Consider the following 26,956-nt stretch of genomic DNA (forward strand, 5'->3'; position numbering starts at 1 on the left):
GTCATGACCCTGAGTCTGTCTCTGTTCCAAGATGTGTTTAGATAATGCTCTCACCTATGGTCTAACTTCTATGTTGCCCTGGATTTGATGATCCTTCTGAGTCCCTTCCAACTCAGGATATTCTATGACCCTGTGACACCTCCAAGTCCTAAATCTTAGTATAGGGCAGCCCAGAGAAACAGGGAAGAAGCTACCCCTAAAGCACGCAAGATCTTGCTGTTGAAACCCAAGCAAAGGAGAGTTTAGTCAGTGGAGGAAGCTCTCTCCTCCTCTTTCCAGCCAGGAAAGCAAAGAGGGGGAAAAAGCCTAAGGTGTAACAATGGGGGTCAGGACACAGTGTAGAGATGCTTCTGTGACCTGGAAAAGCAGGTACACCTATCCTCATGTGTAGCCCTTGCAGGCAGCTGAGGAACCAGCCCTGGTCACCCCCACGGCCGTATGAGCATCCAAACCTCCTCCTCCTCCTCTCCCCACACTGTAATGATCTGCCAGTGACCACGAGTGTACTTCTTTCTTTTGTTTCTTTCCCTTCATCATCCTCATTCTATTTTCAACCAAGTAAAATCTCCATTCCACCTCCCATAAAATAACCTCTTTTTTTCCCATGCACTAAGCACACTTAGACACAATATAAATTTGATTGGTTTGTTTTTTTAATTTTTACAAATACTTGAAAGCGTCACTGAGCAGACAGTGACACAAGTAAGATATTCCAGCAGTGACAGGCACCCAATGAATGGCATTGTCCTGAATTCAGTCCCAGGTTCTCTTGGGATCAAGAGTGAAAGAGAAACAAAATTTACTACAAAAAAAAAAAAAAGAAAAAAAGAAAAGAAAAAAAAAAAAAGCCTGGTGCTGATGGCAGAAGAACTTCCCCACTTGGCCAAAAAAGAATTTGACATCCTACAGAAATCTAAATATTAATGAGGATTAGAGGCAAATTACTACATCCACATGGGTTAATACCAGTAAGCCCCTTTGCCCCCTCTCCAAATTTAACTGGTGGGATGAGGAAGGAATTACAGCTGCCTAGAGGGACAGCCCATTCCTGCAACTGAATCACCACAGATGGAGCAGGGGCATGGGGACCAAATCTGGCTACTGGATTAAAAACTTCATAGTGAGGACAAACAATACTAGTGGAGGGAGTTCAAAGATCCTCACTCTTCTCTTCTGCTGGTCAGCGACGCTGGTTCTAGGAATCTTCAGCTTCTTTCACTTCTTCCCTTTGAGTAGGAGACTGTCACTGAAAGGGAGACAGAAGGGAGTCATCAGTCCAGAAAGCACAAGCAAAGCTGTACCACCCTCCAGTATGAATTCTGAGGTATGGGGTGTCACACTCAAAGGATCTGGACTTCCTATCAGTCTTTCCTATTATGCATGTTTTTTTTCCAAAGCTCCTTAAATTTTCTGGAACAAATATGACAGAATCTGGTCAGAGGTGAGGATGTTATAATCAAAATTCCCACAGAAAAGAAACCAACTCTGTTTTCCCTTCTCAGTTCTGAGAAATTGAAGCTTTTAGCTGCATTCTGTTAGCTCAGTTGGCACTGCCTTTTTCAGTAAACACTGGACAGATTAGGCAAAGCCTCTGAATTCCTGACAGCTCTGAAAGCAGGAAATGGGGTTTCCTCACATGAACTGGAAAACTTTTGGAGAACAAAAGCATCTTCCCTAGAGATCAGCAGCCCAAACCAACACAAATTCCCACGAGCCTGCCTCCTCACAGCCCCGTTTGCCATAACCACAGGATGCCCTGTGTATGTGATAGATCAGAGAACACTGAAGATGCAAGGCTCCTTATGAGGCACACATGGAGCTCCAACTACTGCATACTCCATGTGTGTCTTTGTGTGGTCCCTGCAAGGAGAGCTTCAAGTTTCACATCACAAACGGGAACTGAGGTAGAGATTGGAATAAACTTCCTGGGGCCGAAAAGGCCCAGGCCAGAAACATCCCAGGCACCAGGAAACAGCAACACCCTGGTTCCAGTACTAACAAAAGGATCAAAATACACAGTGCCTTACCTTCCTCTGTGTCAGCAGATGCAGTAAGGGGTGGAGGGTGGGGAAGAAAAAAAACAACAGTAAATTGATTAGCTTTAACAAAAATCCCCATTTCCACAGTAAGAGGCTGCTCCCTGCTTGGCTGTATCCTCTGGCAGCAGGTTCCTCTCAGAAAATGATCCTGAGAGAGCTCCAGAGGGGGGGAGCAGCTTCCCAGGTAGGGTGCAGACAAACCCAGGCACCCAGCCCCTTTACCTGGTGAAGCCCTCATCCTGCAGGTTCAGTACCAAGTTATCTGCTGTGAGATACACACGATTTTGTGAGGCAGCAATCTGAAAAGGAAATCCATTACAAACATGGCATCAAGGACTGAAAATGCACATGGAAGAATAGCACTAGGAACCTATCTCCCCCTCCAGATACAGTACTCTTGTTTCCTTCACTTAAGATCTCAGTTAAATCAACACAATTCCCCAGAACAACTCCAGAACTTCCTAACTTCTCATCCCAGAGCCATCAGACTTTCTAAAGAAGTGCTCACTCTGTCTCTCTGTCACAAAGACCTTTGATCCCACATTTAGCTGTTCCCCCTTCTCAGCTGCAGGTACCCAGATGCTTTTGGTGGCTGCAGCTGAGGGTGGGTGATGGAATCTGATGTGGATCTGGCCTTGTCGTATGAAGGGCACGAACTCTGAGCCTCACATCTAATTGCAGATCCTTGCTAAGTCTTAAGCTCTACTTGAGCAGAGAAGGGCTGGGCAGGAACAAAGATCAGGACAGGGCAGATCACATTCGCCTTAAATTCATCATGTGGCCACTGGGCTGGGGGGACAGCACAAGGATTGCAAAACGACAAAGGGAATTCTGTGCTCACCGTTTTTGAGATGTTTTGAGCAGCTCGGATCTTACGTAGCTTGATGTAGCCTGGATTCCTGCTGAGAGCTTCCCCGAGGTACAAGGGAACAAAAGTTAAGGAAAATCCTGCTAACAGAAGCCGCTTACCCTCAAGGAATTCTTCCTAAGCCATACTAAAGAACATCTTAGTGGGTGAAAAGCAGTCTCAATTCCAGTAACATGGGCCTCTGGGTAGGCATGTTTTTACCTGCCCAAATGAAGAATGTTATGGATTATGGTCACACACAGCCAGTAAGAGTTAAAATTTACAACAAGGAGCGCAGGCCCACGGCCGTCTCTGCTCTGACCTGTAGCCTCAGACAAACCTCACTGCAGCCAACTGGAGAAGGGGTGGGAATAAAGAACAGTGACCTACTTGAGGCTATCATCCGATCAGTCTCCTAAGCATGAGCCCAGAGTGACACTCTCAGGACTGTCAAGCTCACAAGCCACATCCCACGAAGTCTCCCAAAGCAGGATATCATCTTGGCAGCTGTCGCTTCCCCCTCGGCCTGAACTATCTTCTGCTTCTGCTCCTGCTTGGCCTTCTCCACCAGGAACTGGGCGCGCTGTGCCTCCTGCTGGGCTGCAGGGAGAAGGGACACAGCCATTGGAACCACACTGTGCCTTCCATCAGAACCTGAGAGCCGAGGCCCGGAGGTTCTGCTTCCCAAAGAACAGGTAACACTCTGGGACCACACCCAAGCACAAAACGTGTCTGAGAGCACTTTACTTTCTCTTAAGTAAAACCCACAGCGCCCAGAACCCCCACAGTGAGTGACAGAGTCCCAGTCTGAAGAGGAATCTTAGTCTTGGGAACTCAGTCCCTCTGATGGTCTATCCCACTAGCTATGGCTTTCTGGTAACACTTGTAAAATAAACCTGTTCAGCTCTGTTACTAAGCAGGCTAAGGTTTGTAACCCTGTACCTGTACTGATACAGTGACACAGCAGTGACACACTGGCCCAAATTCCACTTCCTTGTTTAATAATTCAGCGAAAAGGCAAATGCAATCCAGCCTTTTCAGGCACCAATGAACTCACCCACTTGCTTAGCCTCCACAGCTGCTGTGTATTCACGACTGAAACTAAGCTCTGTGATAGCCACATCATCCAGGATGAGGCTGAAGTCCTTGGCTCTCTCTGTCAGTTCTCGCCTAATGAGCAGAGACACCTGAAACACAAACACAGCAACAAGAGTAGTACCAGGCATGGGGTGTTCCTCACTTCCTGCACACTCCAAAAGCGAAGCACAACTGCTCCTCACAGTGTCGGGACAGATGTTCCCAACCCAAGCTCCACACCGTGGACATCAACACCACCTCTGAGTAACATATCCACAGCCACACAGAGCATTTTCAAAACTCCATTACCACTTAACTGTTCTGTGCAAGTAACACTGTGAAAGTAAAAAACCTTGAAAGCATCTTTTGATTTCACATCCCACCACATCTAGTTCCACAGTTCCCACAGTTCTGGCAACAAGCATTTCCTTCTCCACCTTGGGTTTGCCACTGTTTGCAGGCTGTGCTTTCATAGCTGTATTCCAACACAGAAAAAGAAATGACCACATAATTTTTTTTAACCCATATAACATCTGTTAATTACAATACCTACTTGTCTAGTGTAGCTACTCCACTTTTTTTGGCTGCTTTGGGTGGGTGTTGTTGTTAGATACTTTGATTTTTTCTACATTTACTTGCCAGCACCTTTTTCAGGCAGGCTGACAAATCCTGCGCCAAATATTGACTTAGACAGAAACTATTGCTACAGTATCACATGCTTGGCCAGTCGAGCATTTGCTTTTACTTTCACTGCAGCTGTTTCTGAGCAGAACTCTAAATAAGGACAGAAACCTTTCCTGTGTGAACTGTGAGAGCACAACTGCATAAAGTCACTTAATTTTCTTCTGATTATCAATCCCTTCAATACACATCACTCTATAATAATAAGCTCTGGATGGATACATGACAAAAAGGGAAATGCAATTCAGTTTGTTCAAAAATTTCAGAGATCAAAGAATGACTCTTATTTGAGATCACATGTGCTTAACAGCCTTTGCTTCCAACACAGCTGAAACCCTCACAGATATTCTTTGCTGTCCCATCCTCTCCACACATTCTCTTTCTACGTGAAGACCAACAAACCCCTCCAGTGCACTCCATGTGGATGAGCACAAAACCCTGAAGCCCTTGACCAGAGGGATACAGATCATTTCTCATAACAACACCTGGATACACAGTTCTCTTTGCTTCTTTTGGCATGGATCAGAAACTAGTTAAGAGATGCTTTGTATTTCATCTAGCAACTTTTCCTCTTCAGCACCCTCCTGGCCCTGCAGGACCTCCTCTAAAACCTTTTAAAACAAGACCAGCACCTCCTCTTTGTGCCAGCTGCCATAGGTGATGAGAACTCTCAGAATCCGTGGCAATCAAATTATTACAATATAAACTTTCAGAAACAGGCATTTTAAAGCTAAATATTTCTACTATTTTGCAACACTCCCCCAAGATGACACTTTTTCTAATCAGTGCCTGCAGGGAAGGTGCTGAGACAACTGAGCCAGGCGCTTCTCAGTGATGCCAAACAACAGGACAAGAAGCAATGGGCAGAAACTGGAACACAGGAAGTTCAACCTGAATATAGGAAAGAACGTCACTGTGCAGGTGACAGAGCACTGTAACAAGCTGCCCAGAGAGGTTGTGGAATCTCTCTCACTGGAGACATCCAAGAACTACCTGGATGCAATCCTCTGCCATGTGCTCTGGGATGACCCTGTGTGAGCAGGGAGGCTGAACCAGAGGACCCACTGTGGTCCCTTCCAACCTGACCCATTCTCTGAGTGTAAACAGAACCGTTTGCTACCTTTCTGTAGCACTGATCACTGACACGTTAGTGCTTTCTTAACTGCTCATTCCCATGGTTTTTCAGATCTTTCAAAACTGTTTAATTTGCTCTGACAGCTGTTCTGAGATCTGCATTTCTAAAGCCAGTTCCAGTGTCACCCATGGGCCATGATGTAAATCAGCTCTCCCTCCCTTAGTGTCACATTTTGGTGCAGTTTTGCACTCTGTGTACCAACGGACCCAGTTTCCTCCTCAGAAGCTGGCAATACAGTATTTGCACCTGCACTGGAATCACGCTGTAGGTGGGACGTGCTTTCCCAGATGGTAGATGCACTACCCACCAGCTGAGTACAGCTATCCTTCCTTCATCTGTCACAACATTCCCCACACCCACAGATCTGCGAGCCAAGCCAAGCCCGCGCCTGGCAGGGCTCACCTGTGCTCTCTGTGTGATGAGCTGCGAGGCGTTGAACTTGGCCACGACGCTCTTGAGCACCTCGTTGACGATGGAGGGCAGGACGCGCTCCTCGTAGTCCAGCCCCAGGCGCTGGTACATGCTGGGCAGCTCGGCCGCGTTGGGCCGCGTCAGCACACGCAGAGAGATGTTCACCATCTGCAGGTCTGCGGGGACAGGGAGGGGTCAGGGGGCTGCTGGCAACCTGCAGAGGGACTCTTCAGCAGCAGCTGGAGCCGTGGGACAAAGATGATGAGCACAAAGTGGGAAAGGGGACACTTTGGTTGGAAATTAGGAAGAAATCCTTTAGGGAGGGGGTAATGAGACACATGAACAGGCTGCCCAGGGAAGCTGCGGATGCCCCAGCCCTGGAGGTGGTCAAGACCAGGTGGGATGGGGCTTTGAGCAACTTGGTCTAGTGAAAGATGTCACTATCCGTGGCAGGAAATTGGGACTAAACGATCTTTAAGGTCTATTCCAACCCCTTAACATTCCATAATTGTATGAGGAGCGCCAGCACTAGAGCCGAATTCCTGTCCCGTGCCTCCTACCTCGTGGCCTCTCTTTCTCACCTTTGGAACCGGTGGGGGAGGAGATTTTCCGCGGCCGCGCTCGGATGTCGTAGATGATGGGATACTGGAACCAGGGGATCCTGCGGGGGGCGGAGGCGCGTTAGGGGCGCGGGCCTTAGGGGGCCGGGGGGACCGGGCGGGGGCCGGGGGGGTCGGACCCTACCTGAAGTGCAGCCCCTCGGCCAGGATAGTGTCTTGCTGCACGCCGCCGATGCGGTTGAAGAAGATGGCGCGCTGGCCGCCCTCCACTGCGGGGAAAGAGCGGGGGCTCGGTCAGCACGGGCGGCGGGCGCGAACGCTCCGAGGGGTTGGGGGGATCTCCACTCACCAATGAAGACGGACTCTCGCACGCCGTAGGCCAGGGCGCCGGCGCCCAGCAGCAGCTTGAGCGCGGTGCCGACGCCGCGGGGCCCGGTCGGCAGCCGCCCCGCCAGGTCCTTCAGGTTCTGCGCCATGGCCGCCCCGCCGCCACCCCCGCCGGGAAGGACACCGGAAGGAGCGACCGCTGCGGCGCTCCGGCGGGAAACCGCGGCGCCGGGAGCGCCCCCGCTGCCCCTTCCCGCCCCCAGCACCCGCCTTCCGGCGCGGCGGCTGCGGCGCTCCGGAAGCGGGTCCGGCCGGAGCCAGATAGAGGGCGCGCCCCGGCGCCATCTTGGGTGGCCGCGGCGGGAAGGGCGGGGCCGGGGCGGGGCCGGCGGGGTCGCGTGACAAAATGGCGGCGCCCAGGCGGCCACGTGGGGACGCGCAGGAGGAGGATGAAGGGCGTGCGCTGGAGGCCAAGCGGCCCCGCGGGCAGCGGCGGCTCCTGGTCGTGCTGGAGGGGGCGAGTCTGGAGACCGTGAAGGTGCGGGTGGTGGGGGGGAAGGTCGGGGCGGGTCCGAGCGCGCCGCGGATGCCCTCGCTCCCCGCTCACTTGTCCGTGCTTTGGCCGTAGGTGGGGAAAACGTTCGAGCTGCTCAACTGCGACAAGCACAAGGCACTGCTGCTGCGGAACGGCCGGGACCCCGGGGAGGTTCGGCCTGACATCACCCACCAGGTACCCGGGAGCCCGGCAGGTGACTCGGGCGATCGTCCCTCGGATCTGGGGATCCGCTTCTGCCGCTGGAGCCCGGGGACGAGTTTGGCCTTCCCCGCTACGTTCGTGGCTTTTAGGTTTATTCGCTGTTTGAATCTGGGCTTGATTTCTCAGCATTACAGTAGAACTCCCGATGCTGGATGAGCTTTCAGCCTCAGCATCGGTCCCTTCTGCATTTGTGGGGGCTAACCTGCAATTTTCTCTAGAATTCTCTCTCTTGTGCCTTTCTGTTTCCAGTACCGTGTGCTTTTCAATTTCAGAGTCTCCTGATGCTCATGGACAGCCCCCTGAATCGGGCTGGTCTCCTGCAGGTTTATATTCATACCAAGAAGAATGTTCTAATTGAAGTCAATCCCCAAACCAGAATCCCAAGAACTTTTGATCGGTTCTGTGGTCTTATGGGTAAGTGATTCAAACTTTGCACCAGCTATAGAATAATGCAGGAAGGTGGTCAGGATTGGAGGAGCTTCGGGAAAAGTCAAAAATTGGCACCAACCTTAAAATGTGAAAGTGAGAAAAGAGCAGAGAAGCGAAAGCCTCTTTCTGTGATGTTCCAGAATGCATTCCCCAGCTGTGTGTTCCTTAGCACAGTGGGGAGTGCCTGCAGGAGATTGTGCTGTCAGCAAAATAAGTTGTTTCAGACTGTGATGGGAACTCTAAAAGTGGGCTTTTTGTGTACCTCAGCTCAGGCAAAGCATGGGATTCCTCGAGCAAATTGAACACACAGCTGAAGTGCTTTTTTTCTTGTTTTCTCTTTGCCAGTTCAACTGCTGCATAAGCTCAGCGTTAGAGCAGCTGATGGGCCTCAGAAACTGCTGAAGGTAAATATTCTGTAACTGTTCACAGCTAATGTTGCAACATTCTAACAGTGAGGTAGGAGGGATTTTTTTTTTGGTGGGGGGGAGGTGTTTTTTTGGTTGGGGGTCCTGGTTGTGGGTGTGGTTGCTACTCTACCCCATCACATCATGGCTGGGGGTCCTGGTTTCAGGGGGGCTCTCCCACATCCTACGTGGCTAGCATGTGCTGTAGGAGCTGCTGCTGCAGGAAAGAAGCCCCAAACACTGCTGTCTTTGGAGCTGAGGGATCTGTTTGCTCCCATGAGCCTGACTACCATGCCTGGGCATTGACGCTTTTTGGGTACAGCTTTTAAAATGGCAGAGAGAGGTGGAAACGAAGGTGTGATTAACTTGAACAGCCTCTGCAGTCACAGAGGGAAAGACTGGATAAACCACAGGGACAAAGGGTTTATCACAATACCAGATTCATGGAAGAACTACCCTTGTTGCTGGAAATGCCAGAAAATCAGCAGCCTGAGGAAGGTGATGGCGATGTCATCTTGGCAGAGAGCGCTTGGCCCCAGCCTGTGGATCTGCCTGAGGACACGGGTCAGCAGGCAGGGAGAGACAAGGAGCAGCCTTTACAGCCTTTTCCGCACAGGGCTCTCATGAACCTGGCTCGAGGAACGTCCCAGAACAAGGAGCTGCTGGGCTGGAGCAGGACCTCACTGCACCGCTCCTCAGACAGCAGCAAGACTCCCAGATGCGAAGAAGAACTAATCATCAAGAACTGATCAAGGCTTAAATGTGTTTTGTAACTGTCTTCTGGAAAATCCAGATTCCCCAAAGAAGGAGAGTGGTTTTAAATCCCAACAGCAGCCTGTTTGCCAGCCGAGACAAAGATACCTAAAGGTCCCCCTTGCCCTTCTTCTGTGCCTGCTTCAAGAGCATATTCTGGATACACACCAAGACTGACAACGTCTGGACACACCTGCTGGGGTTTGTTGTGTCCCTCTGCCGGGGGATCCCTGACCCTGCTGCGGTCCAGTGTGTACTTTATGGCTCCTTTGCAGGAGAAGGTGGTGTTTGGGATGCTCTTCCTGGGAGCAGTGCTGTGCCTCAGCTTCTCCTGGCTATTCCACACTGCCTACTGGCACTCGGAGAAGGTCTCGTGGACTTCTTTGATTTTCAGAAATTGCACTGCTGGTCATGGGGAGACCACTCATTCCACTGCTCCCCACAGCCAAGATTCATCTACCTCTCCATCACCTGTATCCTGGGCATATCTGCCATGACTGAGCCTCAAGCAAAGGCCAACCCATCCAGGATTGGTTTTGCTCAAGGACCTCGGTGTACTTGGTGGGGAATGCAGGGGGATGGGGAAACAGGGTATGTACCTCAAGAGGATTTGATTTTTGGGTGAGGACAGTCTGTAATGTTGAATTGTGTAGGTAATGTTGGTTGTGGAATGACACTGCCACTGTATTTTGTAAATACCAGGGACAATGAGGACGGACTGCTCCAGATGCACCACTCATGAGCTCCTGATGCAGCCTGCAACCAGCTGATGAATTTTTTGCTTGTTGTTTTTAGCAAACAATGGATCTAGCTATGTGAGGTCTGTTACCTCTACACCCCTTTTAACTTTCTGCTTTCTGTAGGTGATTAAAAACCCAGTCAGCGACCATCTGCCTGTGGGCTGTATGAAGATTGGTACCTCTTTCGCAGCGTCACAGGTGTCGGACCTGCGTGAGCTGGTTCCTGCAGCGGAGCCAGTTGTCATTGTGGTGGGAGCTTTTGCCCACGGGTCGGTAAGTGTGTGTATGCCTTATCTGGGGTTGTAAAAAGGTTTCAGTCTTGTTCTGAGTATGGAGGTTTTATCTGCCCTTTTTTTGGCTTGGTTTGCCCCCCACCCAGCCCCCTGTTATTCCCCGTAGGCTTGTCAAAAAAAGGTCCAAAACTGCAATGCTTGGGACTGTTCTCCCTCCCCAGGGAGCGCATTAGTGAAGGCTAGCAGTTTCTCTGTTGGAGAAATGCTGTGCCTCTGCAGTTGTTAGGGTTGGAAGGGATCTCTGGAGGTCATCTAATCCAAACCCCTGCCAAGGCAGGGTCACCTGGAGCAGGTGACACAGGAACATGTCCAGGTGGATTTTGAATGTCTCCCAGAGAGGGAGACTCCACAACCTCCCTGGACAGCTTGTTCCAGTGTTCTGCCATCCTCATCATTAAGAAGTTCTTCCTCCCGTTTTGGTGAAGCTTCGTGTGTTTTAGTTTATGGCCACTGCTCCTCGCCCTATCGCCGGGCACCACAGGAAGGAGTCTGGCACCGTCCTCTTGGCGCCCACCCTTGAGATATTTATGAGCGTTAATGAGATCCCCCCTCAGTCTTCTCTTCCTGAGATGAAACAGGCCCTCCAGTCTCTCCTCATAAGAGAGATGGTTCAGTGTCCTAATCATCTTTCTAGCCTCTGCTGGACCCTCTCTGGTGGCTCCTTGTCTTTCCTGTACTAATGGAGACGGGGCTCAGTGAAAACTTTGTGCAACTTGGTTATTTTGTTTTTTCTATTTTTCTCCCCCTCTTCTCGCAGGTCAGTGTTGACTATACAGAAAAGATGGTCTCCATCAGCAACTATCCCCTCTCTGCTGCCCTGACATGTGCTAAAATTACTACTGCCTTTGAGGAAGTGTGGGGAGTAGTATGAGCTGGTGCTGCTGTCATGATGGACTTGTGTACAGTGACTTCACATTCTGGAAAGGCTCTTTAACTTGGGTGTGGACCTGGTGCAACCTTGGGCTCCTGGAAAAGACTTCAACTTCATCCTTGCAGCTTCTGAAGCAACGAGACTTTAAACAGACTGCCCCAATGACCCTTTTTCCTCCTAATTAAAGGTACCTTTTTTGGTTAAAAAGCACTTGTGAATTTTACTTTCTCATTTTTCATATGTGGGCAGGATGGATCCCCTTATAGCAGGGACTTGGCCCAAATTTGTCACAGAACTGGAATTCTTAGCTGTGCCCTGCTCACCCTGGTGTCACTCGGTCCTGTAGAATCGCCTTGCTCGGTGGCATGTGACAGCTCACACTCCCACACCGAGGCACCCAAGAGGAAAGGAGCTGAAGGCGACGTTAAAAAGACCAGGAGCAATTTTTATCTTAGATGACAAACGTAGAAAAGTCAGAAGGTGGCTCCAATCCAACGCAGCACCTGCCGTGAGTGTGGTACAATCATCTGGTATCAGCGGAGAGATGAGTGCCGGCCGCAGGGTGGCAGAGATAAGGCAACAGACAGAAGGTGGAGAGTCTCAAGGAGGCTTGCTCGGATCCCCTCCTTTTGGGCCTCTGACCCTGTGCTTTCTCCTTCCCCCTCCTTGCGTTGAAAAAAAGTCATACTTCAACACAGCAAACTTGGCAGGTGATGCTTTGCTTCCGGAGTGTTAAATCAACTCCTACGAATGCACAGGTGGTACAATCTGAAAAACAGAGGAGCCCTAGATTAGCTTTGGTTGGTTTGATGTTTGCCTTTCGCCTTGGGCTGCAGCATTGCTGTCCCACTTCACCTCCTGGTCTCTCCCAGCCTTACCTTTTGGCTGTTACTCTGCTCTTTTTAGCTTTTCTTTTCGTGGCACAATTAATCTGCGAATGTAAGGCAACACCAGCAGTAAGGTGAAGAACAACACGTGGCCGCAGAAATAAATAGACCTGTACACCTGTGAAGAGAAAGGCAAGGTTCGGGATCAGCAGCCAGCTCTAAGCCAAGAACACAGGAGAGGTGATGGAGGGAACAGGATTGACCACGTGGGGTCATCTGTTTGTGGCTACTAAGTACCTTCATCCATTTGTCCCAGGTGAAAAGGCAAAATGGCACCAGGGAGTAACCCATAAACATCCAGTGATTAGTCTGCTGCAGCACATAGAAGATGGGCCGCAAGACAGTGATGGAGGCCAACGTGCTTAGGAAAGGACTGTCCCGAACAAGGTTCATGACCTAATTGAAAGAAAAAAAGTAGAATTCTCAACAGTTGGATGTCCTGTGGCTGTATATGCAGGCTCTGGAGTCAAAGTTCTCTATACAGCTGTGTAAAATGTGTTTTAGTAAGCAGCTAGTCAAAAAAAGTAGCTAAATACCCTGTCCTGGCCAAAGTTTCAATTAAGAAAATACATTTTAATAAGGGATATTATTCTCTTAGTACTGGAGATTAACAGAGGCATTCAGCTCATGTGCTTGTCCTCCAGTCTTTCCAGCTGCCAAGCACTTCAGCTGCCCTCTGCTCGTATGCCAAGTTTTCCACTTTTCTCCCTGTCAGCTTCTGCAATCTATTTATGGTTTGCCCACGCAGAAGGCAGCAACCTACTGAACTCTTGAGAACAAAACCCTGCCATGCTTGAAAACCAATTCCAAAGCGAGCAGTTATTTTTCATATTTAATCCAAGTGAATCCTTCAGTGTGGCAGTTTCCAGACTCAGGGGGAAAGGCTAACACAGGTTCCCTGCGTTCTGGTAAGTCAGACAAAGCGCACCTGTCTTTCCACGATGACTATAAGCAGCTCCATCTGAAAGCACACCAGGTAGCCAGAGTGTAGCCCGTGCCAAATGGCCAGGAAGAACAGGGCCAGTGCCTGGGACAGCAGTTTGTTGCCCAGGAACTTCAGGCGCTTGAAGATGTAGCTAGAGCAGAAAAGAAACAAAGTGCTTCCAGGTTATCGTCTGCCCTCCCCTGGCTGCGTCAGGGATGCAGGGCCCAGGGCACCCAATGCCTCTGTGCACTCTGAGGTGACAGGAACAGCATGACCAGGGCAAAACCTACATCAGAACAGTCTTAAAGAAATCCCAGCTATAAGGAGAAGAAGGGGGTCATTACATACAATTTAGCTGTGTGTCCCAGCAAGTGCTGAACCAAAACCCTCTGAGTTTGGCATGGGGAGCACCACGAGCCATGATGCAGGAAGCAGCTGTCAGAGCAGCTCTGTGGCTGGCTGAGCAGGCAGGCAGCCGCAGGGGCTCACTGTAGTCCTATTCTAGTCTCTGCTGCCATCAACTGCTTGCCTTTATTAATGAACTGCCCTTCCAGGTGGATTAAAAGATCTCTCTAACCCAGTAACCCAATAACCTGTTTCTAAGGGCACAGCAGCAAAACATGGAAGAAGGTGCACAAACTGAAAACCGGCAGATTCTTCCTCGAATGCTCCCGCTCAGCCTAGGGTCTTGGTTCTGCTGACAGAACAGAACTGAGCCATTACAGAAGGGGAATTTTGTCCTACTCACCGGGCCACCCAAGCATTGGTGTTGATGTTGAAAGAAGCAATGGTCCCTGTGAACAAAGGTGTTGTCTCATACAGCCAGACCTTCATGTTGGCACAGGCATTCCACAAAGGCTTTCCATTCTGGTCTTTGCCATTGTACCCCAGACCAGCAAGGATGCAGACACCTTCCTATCAAAAAATGCACAAGAAAGGTAAGATGAAAATACTGCCCTTTTTTTGCTGGAGAAGCAGAGCTTAGGAAGTGCTGACACTTCACTGTGTTGAGAGCATCACTAGAGATGGAACAAATGGATTAAAAACTGCCTTTTAGTTAGCTAGCCTTTGCTAACTTGGAGCAAGCTGAACTGACCTGCACTGATCTCCAATGGATTTCTTCCATTTAGTGCTAAGTCCAAGAGGCTTGGACCTTTATTCATTTGTCTTTTGCTTCTGGAACGACATCTAGACTCACCGTAACGAGCCAGCAAGTTACGTATTTGTAGAGTATTATTTTGCCCCAGATCAATATGTAACCACAACGGAACCAGAAAGGCTTCTCCTGCAGAGATAAGAGTGAAACAGAATAAAAATAAAACCTGGAGTTGAGTGGCCATAATGACACAAGGAAGTGGGATCTCATCACTGTCTTTTGTTATAATCTGATGTGTATGTGTTAATACATATGGACTGGGCTGCCAGTTGCAAACTTACACATCATTCTCCTTCCTTTGGTAATATTTGGCTGTACTGAAATAGGTAGAGTTTGGGAAGACTCCAGGATTAGCAAAATCACAGTGGAATTTACACAGAAATGCTGATAATCTGCAGGTAGAAATTATTTGTTAGGAGTTTTCCAAGAACCTCAAAGATTCTGGTGAGCCTTACAAGTTACTCTAGTGAGGTTCTTTGCATGTAATGGTTAAATGGAAGGTCATTAAAAGGTCATAAAGCACATATGTTACATTTCCAAAACCAACAGTAGCATGTAAGATCCATTATCTATTTGTAAAAGTTTTCATTTGTTTCAGTTCTGCTTAACACATTCCTGTTCTGCATCAGATGGAATCCACAGGACAGGCAATAAAGCCAAATCAGCTGTGGAAAAGCTTATCACTAGTTGCCAACTTATTTTTGAACTGAGGCAAAAATAAAAAAAAAGAAAAAAAAAATCCACTCTTGTAGATCCAGAGCCCCCCAGAGAAGGGGAATTCTTCCACATCCCACAGGGCCAAGTGAATACATACCATATAGTCATCTGAGGTGAGGTATTCATCAGAGATGTACAGGCTGGACAAGGTGTAGGTTACTAGAAACAAGAGACCCAGGCTCAGGCGCTTGAGAGCAGGCACGAAACTGAGAAAGAAAAATATGAAGGTCAAAGAAATGCCTTGGGAAGAGATGATCAAACCCATAGGTTTAAAAACAGGTGGAGAGGAGGAGGTAGGGGAGACAACGATAGGGAGTCACCACATTCCACTGCAGCAGCTGCCTCCATTTGGAAGCTGGGATGCAAACATCACCAGGTTGGAACCGAGTCTGTGCTAAAGATGTCAGATGGTTGTTGATGTTCATGCCCTGGAACAATGCTGGGACATTAAGCAGAGTTACGAGCAACTTTTGAAAGACTGCTTGGTCTCATAAATCACTTGTGGTCACAGCACTTCTGTGTCCAGGTAAGAAGGCAGTCTGCTGCAGGGAACGTGGAGGATTCAGCATTCTAGGATCGTAGGAAGGGGAGAAGCTAAGCAGCTTTGTATTACCTATTGGGTCTCTGGCCTGGAACGTCAGTCATCTCACCCCTTGCCAGTTTCTGATAGTCTGTCATGGAGAACTGAGGCCCAACCATGAAGGCACCATAGAAATAGGAGAATCCTGAGACCTCCAGCAAGGTAGGAACTCCCCGGACAGCAAATTGCCGCTGCTCAGGGGTCAGGAACTCCTGCACCAAAGGGAGTGGCATTAACATCATCCCAGGGGTTTCATACTAGCTCTGGATGTTATGTCCTCAGCCTGCCTCCTTACTGGTCCCAGTTCTTGCTCCCCATGGACACGGAACTTTACACTTTGTACTTCACATCCATTCCTCTCCCCAGCCCTCTCTATCCCCACCTCCTCTAAACAGCAACAAGATCCAGGGTTGAGGCCATTTGCACAGATCTCTATTCCCAAATAAGCTCCAAACATGGAAGGGATCTACTGACATGCATCCCTGGCAGCAGAGTAGGCATAGCAGAAGCACTGTATCTGACCTATTCCAGTCTCTGACTGCAATTTCATGTACTCTCCCAAGACCTTATCGTGCTACAATTCCTACTTCTTGATGCAAAAATTGTCTGTAAGTACTTCAAGCTTCAGCTTAGGAAGTTTCAGCTTGACCTCATTCTCTTGCAGTCAGCAGTGATTCCATGGATGCTACAGACTTGGTCAGGCCTCAAAGAGGAGATGGGGAATGCAGGTACTTGAAGCAGGATTGAGACTGTAGCAAGTGTAGTGCCCTCTCCCACAAGCTGTGCTGTGCAACTTCTCTGTTTCATCTGCTCTAGAAATGGGGTCCTAACGAATGGTAAAGGACAACCATTGAAACAACTTCTGTCCATCTCTAATCACTATTGTCTCTGTTCCAAATGATTTCATTCCACTCTAGAATTCAGTGCCCTCAGACTCTCACAGAAGCTCCCCTCTCAGCTGTGGCTTTTACCTAACAATGCAGCTTGCTAACTCACATCCTTTGAACTTCATTTTCTGATCTCTAGCATGGACAGCATGGAATGATGGAGAAATGATGTCTAACTCACCGGATCTTTTCCTCCATCATAGTAATCGATGGCCAGACCTAGAGGTGAGAAACAGTGACTTGAAGCCCTGGGATGGGCACAGCTTGCAGAGTGCAAGAGAGAGAAGAGAGGTGTCACTCACCAATCAACTTAAGTGTCAAGACACAATGTGGCATTGTCCACTTGATGTCATAATGCTCTGTGGCTGTGAAGTAATATCCAGCCATAAGGTATGTCTGAAAGAAACCATTGTTTCAGTTATTCAAACTAATTCCTCCAGCTGGTTTTTATCTGCCTCCACTTTTCCACCCACAGTTGCTACTGAAGTGCAAAACTGAACAGAGGCCTCCCTTCTACAAACCCAGGGAGTAGGGAAGAGGATTTACCATCTGAAAGAGGAATGTGGTGATGACGGCAGTGATTGTGCGACCCATTAGTCTCAGTATGAGGAACTGGATTAGGACACATATCAGGGAATGAAAAAACTGCATCCCTGTGGGCAGGAAAAAGAGAGAGATAAGAAATAGAAATTACATTTATAGGTCCTTCCAAATTGCAGCATGCCCTGGGCCAGGCAGCTCTCTCTTCCCAAACTCATCTTACCAAAATTGAAGTAAGCAATTGACAGTCCTGTGAACACATTGTAGAGATGAACGAGGTAGGGCTCCTTCTGGAAGAGGAAATAGCGCTGGAACAAGGCAAAAGGATATCCTGAGTAGAGGGGGGAAAAAAAAAGGAAGAGTTGTAAATAAGTTTAGACAAGTATTTGTCAGGAACCAAACTACAGCCTTCTTGAACATGTCATTAGAAACATGTACTTTACATGATACATTATCAACCCAGGCCATGGTATTAATTCCTGATACTGTGTTTGCATCTTGGGAGACAGACTCCAGATGAATTACTCTGTACAGAAGAAAATACTTTTAACAGGAACATAATTACAGTAAAACTGACATTGAAGTGCAAAAAATTACAGGATTACAGTTTCTGGCCTCATTCAATGTATGAGATGGATAATGCTAAAATACATGAATCGGACTTCACCCTCTGATTCATTTCCAAATTCTGTGAGAAATACAATGAATATGGCAAGAAACTAGATTTAAAAGAAAAAGGGGGGGGGGGAGGGAGGGAGAAACTCTATGGTCAATACCATTACAGTGTCCAAAAAAATCAGTCCCACTCCCACTTCAATGAGTTCTTTCAGCTTTAATTTCAGAACTCCTCAGGTAACCTCCAGTAAGATACTCTAGCTTTTCTAACTCTACATCTTCGGATTTGCATCTGATTTGTGAAGTACTGGGTACACAAAGCTGTAACTAAAATCCACTGGTACTACGCATGTAGTATTTTTGGAAAAAAAAAATCAGTCAGAAGCATTTCATATGGAGCAGCTAAAAAAAGTGGAAGGGGTTTTTTCCTTGCATTTTGTGCGAGGTAACTCCTAGTCTAAGTTAGGAATGCCTCCAGATTATTCATCTGTGGCTCAAGTGAGAAGCAAACATTTGTGAAGCACTCTGGTAGTACAATGAGAAGCATCACACAGAACACCACAATTCAATTAAATTCTGTTGTCTAGGTGAGGTTCACAAAGCATGCAGTCAACATTGCCACGTATTAGACAGTAAATATAATATGTCTTAATACACAGTGGCACAGGAAGCGTTGCCCACCTCACGTCTGTATGTGCAATACAGTGTTTCTCAAGGCATGTGCACAAGGTGCTGAACTGGGATACCAGAAGCCACTTTAATTCTGGCATTTTGTAACTTTACTGCTTTATTTTGCAAGCCTGTCTCTTACCCTGCTCAAAAAAAGGGGAAATTCAACACATACCACAATACTGGCATCCATACTACTTATCATCCTAGCTGAAAGCAGCAGCAGTGGATAGAGCTCTGCTACCTGCACTAATGGAGTAGTAGTGGCAGGAGGTGGTCATGTTTTATAGGGAGCAGTAATAAAAGGTGATGAAATGCACATTCTGCTGAGAAGTGTATGATGGATGGAAGGCTTCCAACAAGCAAGGCCAAGTCTAGTCACTACTGTGAGAGGAAATGAGAAACTCTGTCACGTTATGTAAAGTACATGTCTGGCAGTCTGTCAGTGATAACAGGCTGGAACCATTTTAAGGTCCTCTCTGTCCCTGCAAATCCCTTGGGAGGGAGCCCTGGAGCTGGGGACTTTTGGGCTCCTTTCTAGATCCTGGAGGGCACCATGTTCTAGTGTGTCCAGATGTGTACCTACTGCCTCCTGAAACCCAGCTGCTGCTCCCCATTTCCTCAGCCTCCTGCCACCCCTCTTTTGGTTTTCCCTGCCTCCTTGTTGCTGTTCCTTCCTCCTTTTGTGTCCCACACCGGTTTCCATGCCACAGGCTGCTTTCTGGCCAGCCCCACATACCATGGCCCTCCGCTCCCAGAGCCTGGCAACCTCCCTCCTGCACATCCAGCCCTGCTCTCCCCTTCCAAAACAGTGGCTCCAAACCCCCCTACAAAATGCCTTACCCAAGCCATCCCTCTCCCGTCCCGCTCTTCCACACTTTTTACACAGCACACTTCTGTCCCATTCCCCCTCATTGCTGCCCTGAACACCAGCTGAGGGGGAAAGAGGGAATTGGCAAAGAGAGTTCCTCTCATGAGCTCTCTGGGGATACGGGAGTAACTCAAAGAATTAGAGCAATTCACATGACTTAGGAAAAAAAGAAAAAAAAGTAGTATCTTCTACTGGCCTTTTACTCAGAAACATACAAATGGGGATTCTTTGTTCACGAGCCAATTTTCCTGCTGAAGTTTAATAAACATAGGAAGAACTGGCTTTGAGAAATGGAAAGTGGTAAAATAAATATGAAGTTTTACTATCAGACTAGATCAAAAGTTAGAAATCTGAGGTTTACTGTGGAAAAATGTTTCCCCCTTCTGAGCAAAGGGGAGAAAAATCAGATCAGAAATACAGGCAAAGCACAATTTATTGCTGTTCATCAACACGCATAGTTTTAAACCTACATTTTAAAGGGTCTCCCACTCTCTCAAAAATCACTAATATTTTGGAAAACAGTCAATTTCTATCAATTTTTTTCCCTCTAGCCATTTCTATAGAAATAATTAAAGTATGACTGAATACTATAATGTAGCTAGTGTTCCTACTCTTTCAGACACCTGTCTCACTTGTCAGCCGTGTTCCTTTTTAGCTCTACACAGGAGCTCATGTCATAGTCTGGGGGTAACGCTGCTCTGAAGGAAAAAGAATTATGAACCCTTGCAAATAAAAAGCTACTAATACACACTGTATCTACGTTTCTAGAAATCACAAACTTAAAGCGTGGCCTTGCGCTACGTGGCTGCTGTTCCAGCTCAAAGGTCACAACATCAGCCTAAATTCTTCTGATATCCAGAGTAATTTGTTTGTACTCTGGAGTGCAATTTACCTACAGCTTTCCTGCATGAGATAACTATGTGGTTATAGTTTATAGCTTATCTAGCTATAAACCAGATAACTATCTGGTTTATAGCCGGGCCATTTACACACTGCAGATACAAACTTTAATCCCCAAATGGCAGTGGATACTGAGTAGCAGTGGTCATTCTGATGTGGCCTGTGCCCTTTCGAACACTCTTAAACTATCTATTAAATAACAAACAATTTCTACTGGTAACACCACCAGTACTCCTGCCCCACTACCATGTCCCTGAAGCAGCCTGAACTAGCACAGCAGCTTCTGGAATTATGGTTGCCTTCTGGCAAGCTTGATGTCCCCTTTGGATATGCCAGCAGCAGGACGCTGCGCTGCTTTGCTTCTGCCATTCAGAGCAACAGGACAAGAGTCCCTGCTGCCAAGAGGCTCTGCCCAGCAGCTCCCACTCTGCCAAACTCCCCTTTCACAGCTCCCTGAGCAGAGTGGACCAAGGTGGGAAGCGGCTGTAATACTCCTGGAGAAAACAGCAGGGAACCTCTGATCCAAAGTCATTCTTCCCTACGCACCACGGAGCTGAGAAACAGTCTGCACACACAGTTGGGTTTTGCCTCTTGGCAACTGAGAATAATTTTTTTTTTTAATTCACAGGAACAAGAGGATGATCTCTGGTTAAGAAAAAGCTCAGCTTGGTGGCCACAGCCATTTGGGAGAGTAATGGGCCACTGCACAAAGCCCAGGTTGTCCACAGATACAACAATCTAATTGAGCAAAAGAAGTTAAATCATCAAGAAGGTGGATTAGGCTGGAGAAAAGTTCTACTAATCCCAAGCAAAAACAGTGCTGTCAAGTTTGCCATCTTCTGGACTGGGTGATTAAGATGCTTCTCTTTTTCCAGAGATAAAGCTGCAAATAAGAATTCCAGAAACATTCTTTTCATCTCTGCTCCCTTTATTTCCCCTTTTATATGCGTTAGCTCTGTTTCATCTTCAAGCCAATACCTCTATCTTTCCTCTTCTCCCTTTTGCTGAACAGTTAACTCCTCCTTTGTTAACATCCAGCAGGGCAATTGTCTCCATTTTTTTATAAGAATGCTAAAACTAAAAGGAAGGGGACAACAGGAAAAAAAAAGTGTTAAAATATCAGCCTGACCTAATATTTTGACTTCAAAGTTATTCCTTTATGTTTCTAACACCGCAAAAGTGCCACACCTTGTTTAACACCGGGTGCATAAACATGAATATTTTAATTCAGCTCAGGAGTTTACTTTGAAAGTCCACTTATGGCGCTTTAGTTTGCATGACAGAACTGTCTCAAAGCATGTGAACAGGGCTCTCTTCACACGAAACTGAACTGAAAACACACCCCAGACAATGGGTGCTCAGTGTGTATGACCTGGCTGAGGCAAATTCAGAGTAAATGCTCAAAACCCACAGGCAAGTCTGCTCTATAGGTCCGCTCCTACGGCACCATTTTTCTTGCTAATGTAGACACAGGCAGTGTGCAGCATTACACAACTCCCTCTATTTTTTTATTATTTAAGGAGTAAGATGTACTTGAAGTTAGGAGCTTAAACAAGGCAGCACAAGAGTGCTCTGTGACAGGGCTGGTTTATGACAGGACAGTGCTGCCTCTTAAAACTTTTCCCATCTCTTACCCACCAGAATCAGTTGTTCACGGGCCCTGCTATAAGGTTCTTGCTTGGCTGACCAGCTGGCAACTTGATTTGGGATAAGCCAGCAGCTTTGGGTGACCACAGGAAGAATTTCACTGAGCCCAAAAAATCTTCAGGATGCAGGGAGCATGAAGCAGAGCATGTAAAAAAAATTGATGAGAGGTAGAAGAGAAGCAGATAAGACAACTTGTGAGTGAAGGAATAGGCTTCTGGCACCTATTGAGTAAGAATGTGTTACTTTCTGCAGGTCCCTGCTATGTCTGTGGATGAGGGAACACTTTCCCAATGCTTTTCCTGGCAGGTCTGGGCAAACCAGCAGGGTCATTTCTGGCTCAGGGCTGTAAACAGCATGTTGGCCCCCCTCCATATTATGCAGGTAGCTCACAAGGCACTGTGTAATATTACGGTCAGATAAATAGCTTTAATTCTTCGGGATCGTACAGCCATGCAAGGAACACGAGCAACATAAAGCATTAAACACACAGTGCCATAAGGCCTCCTGTATCTTGGCTTATGCCTTGAGCAGTGACAGCAGGGAAGAAATCTGTCCCCTCTCATGTGAGGACAGGAGCAGCAGCACAGAAACCCTGCTATCTCCTTCACACCACCGGAGCAGCTCCAGTGGGAACACTGGGCCCTAGACCTACTGAAGAATGCAAACTAGACTTCATCTCTCAAAGACATTCTCATATGATTGACAGACATTAGTGTACTGACATACCACAATTTCTATAGTGGCAGGGTCCAGAACTGTGCTTCAGGTATTCCTCCTGTTGATACTGCTGCCGAATTGCAGACTAATTTCTTCAAAGGCAGTCTATGCAAATTTTTATGTAGGGGAAGTCTGCAGCAAGTTTTTCATCTTGTACAATCCGGGTAAGGGACTCTGTTGTAGTTATATTCTCTGCTTCAAAACTGCAGCATGTATAAACCTGTCTCTGATTTAAAGACAAAGCTGTGATCCCCATAATTTGCTCAGCAATGTGCCGTTACTTGTTCACTGAAACAACGTGGTGCTCTTTAGGACTACTCCAGTTTTAGTTCTTGGATGTTCTTCCTTCCTCCTTTCTCATTCTCTTGTTCTCTCCTGTATTTAATTTTTTTTCAGTCATGTCAGAATGCCAACAGTTTTAAATGACCTCTTTTGGTTAGTTCAGATCATTACTAAGCGAACACTTATTCTGAATCAAGATAGTAAATTCAGACTATTTTTTCAACAATAATTCAGCTTTCTCCAGAAATTAATGTAAGAAGTCAAAAAGTCCTTTGTGATTCTTCCTGTTTTTCAGAAGACTATTTTTACCGGTTTGTGGTGATCTGAAAGTGACACCCTAGAAACTGTTGTCACAGTAAAACTGCACCGTGTAGATGGCAAACTGCATCACAGAGGAAGAAATAAGCAACAACTTTTTAGTCCATCTTTGGAACCATGCTTCATCCTCATGGCCTTGTTCTGAAATAATTCAGCAGTATTAGCTGCAGCCAACAAAAACAGTTCTCTTCCGGAATCTATGTAAACACCTGAAATGTAGGAAGTGAACAAAAAGCCATACTTTGTCTGTCCTACTGCCACTTCCAGCTTCTAGAAATGCCTTTTATTTATACCCCATGCCATCCTATGAAGTGGTCATTGGCACTAGCTGCATTACCAATGAGCTTAAAAGGACTGTAAACTAAGCTGCAATTAAACGAACATTTCTTTGTGCTGGGCTAAGGAACTCCTCTCACTCTCCTCTCACGTTGCTCTGGAGTAGTGTTTGGCCCTTCCTTTTAAAGTAATGGTATAATGCTTTACCACCACCCATCCATTAAGCAGGAGAGCTGGGGGCAGTCCTCTCTGCCTGAGTGGTTCAACCTGCAGGACCTGCAAGAGTGCCAAACTACAGGCCAGGCTGTTCTGCATGCCCTGAAGCCTTCTGTCTGAAGTTATGCCTTCCCCTGCATGTAATCAGAAGATACTGAGCTAGGGAGGAAGGACAGGGAAATGTGCAGCTCCAGCCTCCTAGTTTGGTACATCCATTTGAGGTATGCAGGGGACAGACGTGAGTGGTTTTCTAGAACCTGATCCCCAGAATTTGAATACAAATTCTAAAGATCCGTTGAGACTTTGCAAAACAGATAGTGGCCTACCTCGGGCAGGGACACTGTGGTACCTCAGTGGCTTATTGTCAACACTGCACATGGAACATTTGTTACAGCACACAGGAGTCTCACGCTTCCTTAATCTACTGGCTGCAGCAGGCAGCTCTTATCATCATTAGGACAATAGTTATCTGCTGTTCATATCAAAGAAGTGGTGGTGTTCACCCATAAGACACTGAGTAGGAAACACCCTTCCAATGTCGTGTCCCAACTTACTGCTAGCAAGAAGCAACTCAGAGAGTATGATCAAGGTGCATTCTGCAGAGCCATCTCTCTGCTGTGTCTGCCTCCACACACGCTTTCTAGGACTTTTTCTGCATCAGCACTTGTTAGACTGGTCCCTTGGCGGATCTGGGTGGCTAACCTTGTAGTGAACAATCTGCTTTTTCTGGTTTAGGTTTCTGCCAAGCAAGTAAATTCAATCAGATCACAATTAAAGGACCAGAGAGAGAAGTGGGAGAAAGGAAAGCAGGACTTATCCCGTTCAGCAGTGGGGAGCTGCTAGACTAATTAATGCTGGCATGTGTGCATGTCCTGTATGTTTCCTATTACTTCATTTTTTTCTTTACAGAAGTTCGGTTTAACTAACTTCTACATTGAGTTCAAAATGATAGTTCAGTCTCCTGCATCTACCCTTCACGGGAAGAATGTTTTGCTCAGTTTGATCTCACACATCATAAACTAAATCAGGCAGAAATAAGTCTGGTGCAGACCATGGTTATGAAGTGACACAGTTCTTCTTGCTTGCATTTCCTTTAAAAATATCGTACTTCTACTTAGCCAAAGCAACTTTATTTTGACAGATGACACAGTAGTGGCTGTATCACTTCAAATATACTTTCAGGTTCAGAGGAAAGCTTGTATTTCTTTTCTGCTAGGTGACTACACCACCAAATGCTTTCACAACCCAAAGTTTCCCTGAGCATCCGCAGAGATTTTGGCAGATAGCATGTATACATACACTTGAATTAATGTTTTGGGAGCTAAAACCTCCCCCTCAATCGCCAGCCCACATCACAACTCTAGCCCTGCCTTAAGCATTTCGCATGGGACTTAAGTATTTCATGTTTACATAAGCGCAGGCACCGTGTGTTTTGCAATACGCTTCGCGCTGCAGGTGGAGCACAGGACATCACCCCAGTTCTCCGGGCACTGAGCTGGAAGGTTTAGCTCACCCCACCTGGTAGTGCCCGTGACGACACGCCACTCACTCCCTCACAGTGCCACCACCGCCGCAGACACTGGTGATGTCCCCGGGCAGTGACGTCCCTGCACTCGGACGGGACAACACGTGAGGGGCTGTGGAGATTCCCGGGCGGACATCCCTCCGGACACACGCTTACGGGGCACTGGACGCACACGCATCACCGGCCACTCACGGGACAATCGCAAACAAAGTTCTCGAGCCCAGAACACGGACCCAAACCGGGGTCTTTCGCAGGCACCCCGGGCTTCTCCTTGCCCCGCTTCCACAGGCGGCCTGCCAGAACCGCACCCCGACCTCCTGCGGGGAAACCGAGCGGGCTCCCCCTCTGCACCGGGACGGCGGGGGGCTCGCCCCGGAAAGCTGCTGCGGGGCACTTCCCGAGCTGCCCGGGCGGTGCCGGTGGCGGCGGGATCTCGCCCGCCGGCTCGGCGCGCACACGTGGCCTGGCGCGGCGGCGCTGGCACAGGTGCGGCTCCGCGCCGGCGAGGCGATGCCCGGCCCCGGCCCCCCCCGCGCAACGCGGCACGGCGGCGGAGCGGAGGGGTCGCCCGTTCCCACGGCGGGCGCGGAGCCCCGCCCGGGTCGCCAGCCCCGTCGCCCCCCGCCCTGCCTTACCCATGAGGATGGACAGGATGAGGCGCAGCGCCTGCTCCGACGAGCCCAGGGCCTCGGCCAGCCGCGCCAGGCTCCAGCCGGACCCCGCCACCGCCATCTTCCCCGCCGGCCGCCCCACTGGCCGGTCGCGCCCCGAACCCGGCAGCGGCACCAGCCACGGCGGCCCCCGCACCGCGCGCGGCCCCCTGCGCGCCCATTGGCTGCGGCGCGGCCGGCCCCGCCCCGCGGCGCCTGCGATTGGGCAGCGGTGGCAGCGGGGCAGGGCCCTGCGCGCACTAAGGCAAAGGTTACCCGCGAGTGGGCGGTGACGCGGGCCGGCCCCGCCGGCCAATGATTGGCGGAGCCGCCGCCGGGGGCGGGGCCGGGGGCCCGCGGGGGCGGGGCCGGGAGGGCGGGGCGGGACGCGGCTCCCGATTGGCTGCGGCGGGACAGGAGAGCGGCGGGGCGGGCCGGGGGTTATTCGCGGACACGAGGCGCGCGCGGGGAGGGCGGGCGGCGCTTGGGCCGCCGCCAAGGTCTGGGTCTGGGTCTGGGTCTGGGTCTGGGTCTGGGTCTGGGTCTGAGTCTAGGTCTAACTCTGGGTCTGAGTCTAACTCTGCTTCCTGGCTTTGGGTCTGGGCCCTGGGTACTGGCAGTGGCTTTCACCTTGACCTCAGTCGTGGCCTCGGCCACAGCCCCGTCCCTGGTCTTGGCCCCAGCCTTGGCCTCACCTTCAGCTCAGGGCGCTGCTTGAGCTTCCCCAACTCTGCCAGGTCCCGCTGGCTCACAGAGGACAGAACCCCCGTGCTTGGCTCATGTGGCCTGAAGGGATCTGCTTCCCACACCGGCGTTAAGGCAGCGCCTGTGCTTTGCCCTGCACCTGTGACACCCGACTCTGTGTGCCACAGTGGCAGGCACAGTAGCAGTGGTGCCCAGCAGCAGGGCAAGGAGCAGCGGCCATAAACTAAACTACAAGAAGTTCCACCTCCACGACTAAGAGCTGCTTTACATTGAGGGTGGCAGAGCACTGAACAGGCTGCCCAGGGAGGCTGTGGAGTCTCCCTCTCTGGAGACATTCAAAACAAGGTGGATGCATTCCTGTGTCACTTGCTCTAGGTGACCCTGTCTTGGCAGGGGGCTTGGACTGGATGACTGGAGGTTCCTTCCAGCTCAAACGATTCTGGGATTCTGTGACTCTCTAGTCACTCAGCAGCTGGGTCCACATAGAATCCTCATAATGGATGGCCTTCCCTTAGGTGTGTCCCTTCATGCAGCTGTCTATGAGTGCAC

The 26,956-nt window shown here is 48.8% G+C and overlaps 3 protein-coding genes across 3 annotated transcripts; 1 reads left to right on the forward strand and 2 right to left on the reverse strand.

Annotated features, from left to right (window-relative positions):
• Nucleotides 1–631: 631 nt before the first annotated feature.
• PHB2 (prohibitin 2) lies at nt 632–7,269 on the reverse strand. The gene is made up of 10 exons (XM_032098804.1): nt 7,100–7,269; nt 6,935–7,019; nt 6,772–6,851; nt 6,182–6,366; nt 3,944–4,073; nt 3,383–3,486; nt 2,881–2,958; nt 2,262–2,338; nt 2,028–2,033; nt 632–1,246 (listed from the first exon to the last, which is right to left on the reverse strand). The coding sequence occupies exons 1-10, from the start codon at nt 7,224–7,226 to the stop codon at nt 1,216–1,218; spliced, it is 903 nt and encodes a 300-aa protein (XP_031954695.1). The 5' UTR covers nt 7,227–7,269; the 3' UTR covers nt 632–1,215.
• A 181-nt stretch (nt 7,270–7,450) lies between these two features.
• On the forward strand, nt 7,451–11,908 carry EMG1 (EMG1 N1-specific pseudouridine methyltransferase). Its single transcript, XM_032098807.1, has 6 exons — nt 7,451–7,615; nt 7,706–7,807; nt 8,107–8,248; nt 8,609–8,667; nt 10,284–10,433; nt 11,211–11,908. The coding sequence occupies exons 1-6, from the start codon at nt 7,484–7,486 to the stop codon at nt 11,322–11,324; spliced, it is 699 nt and encodes a 232-aa protein (XP_031954698.1). The 5' UTR covers nt 7,451–7,483; the 3' UTR covers nt 11,325–11,908.
• A 148-nt stretch (nt 11,909–12,056) lies between these two features.
• On the reverse strand, nt 12,057–25,884 carry LPCAT3 (lysophosphatidylcholine acyltransferase 3). Its single transcript, XM_032098806.1, is given in 14 exon segments — nt 12,057–12,092; nt 12,203–12,329; nt 12,449–12,607; nt 13,140–13,287; nt 13,885–14,051; nt 14,335–14,421; nt 15,107–15,215; nt 15,623–15,801; nt 16,658–16,695; nt 16,779–16,872; nt 17,023–17,129; nt 17,240–17,347; nt 25,688–25,841; nt 25,843–25,884. Coding segments are annotated over 13 exon segments (1,509 nt in total). The 3' UTR covers nt 12,057–12,092; nt 12,203–12,212.
• Nucleotides 25,885–26,956: the final 1,072 nt, after the last annotated feature.

Source organism: Corvus moneduloides, chromosome 2 (assembly GCF_009650955.1).
Source record: "Corvus moneduloides isolate bCorMon1 chromosome 2, bCorMon1.pri, whole genome shotgun sequence".
NCBI classification, from domain to species: Eukaryota; Metazoa; Chordata; class Aves; order Passeriformes; family Corvidae; genus Corvus; species Corvus moneduloides.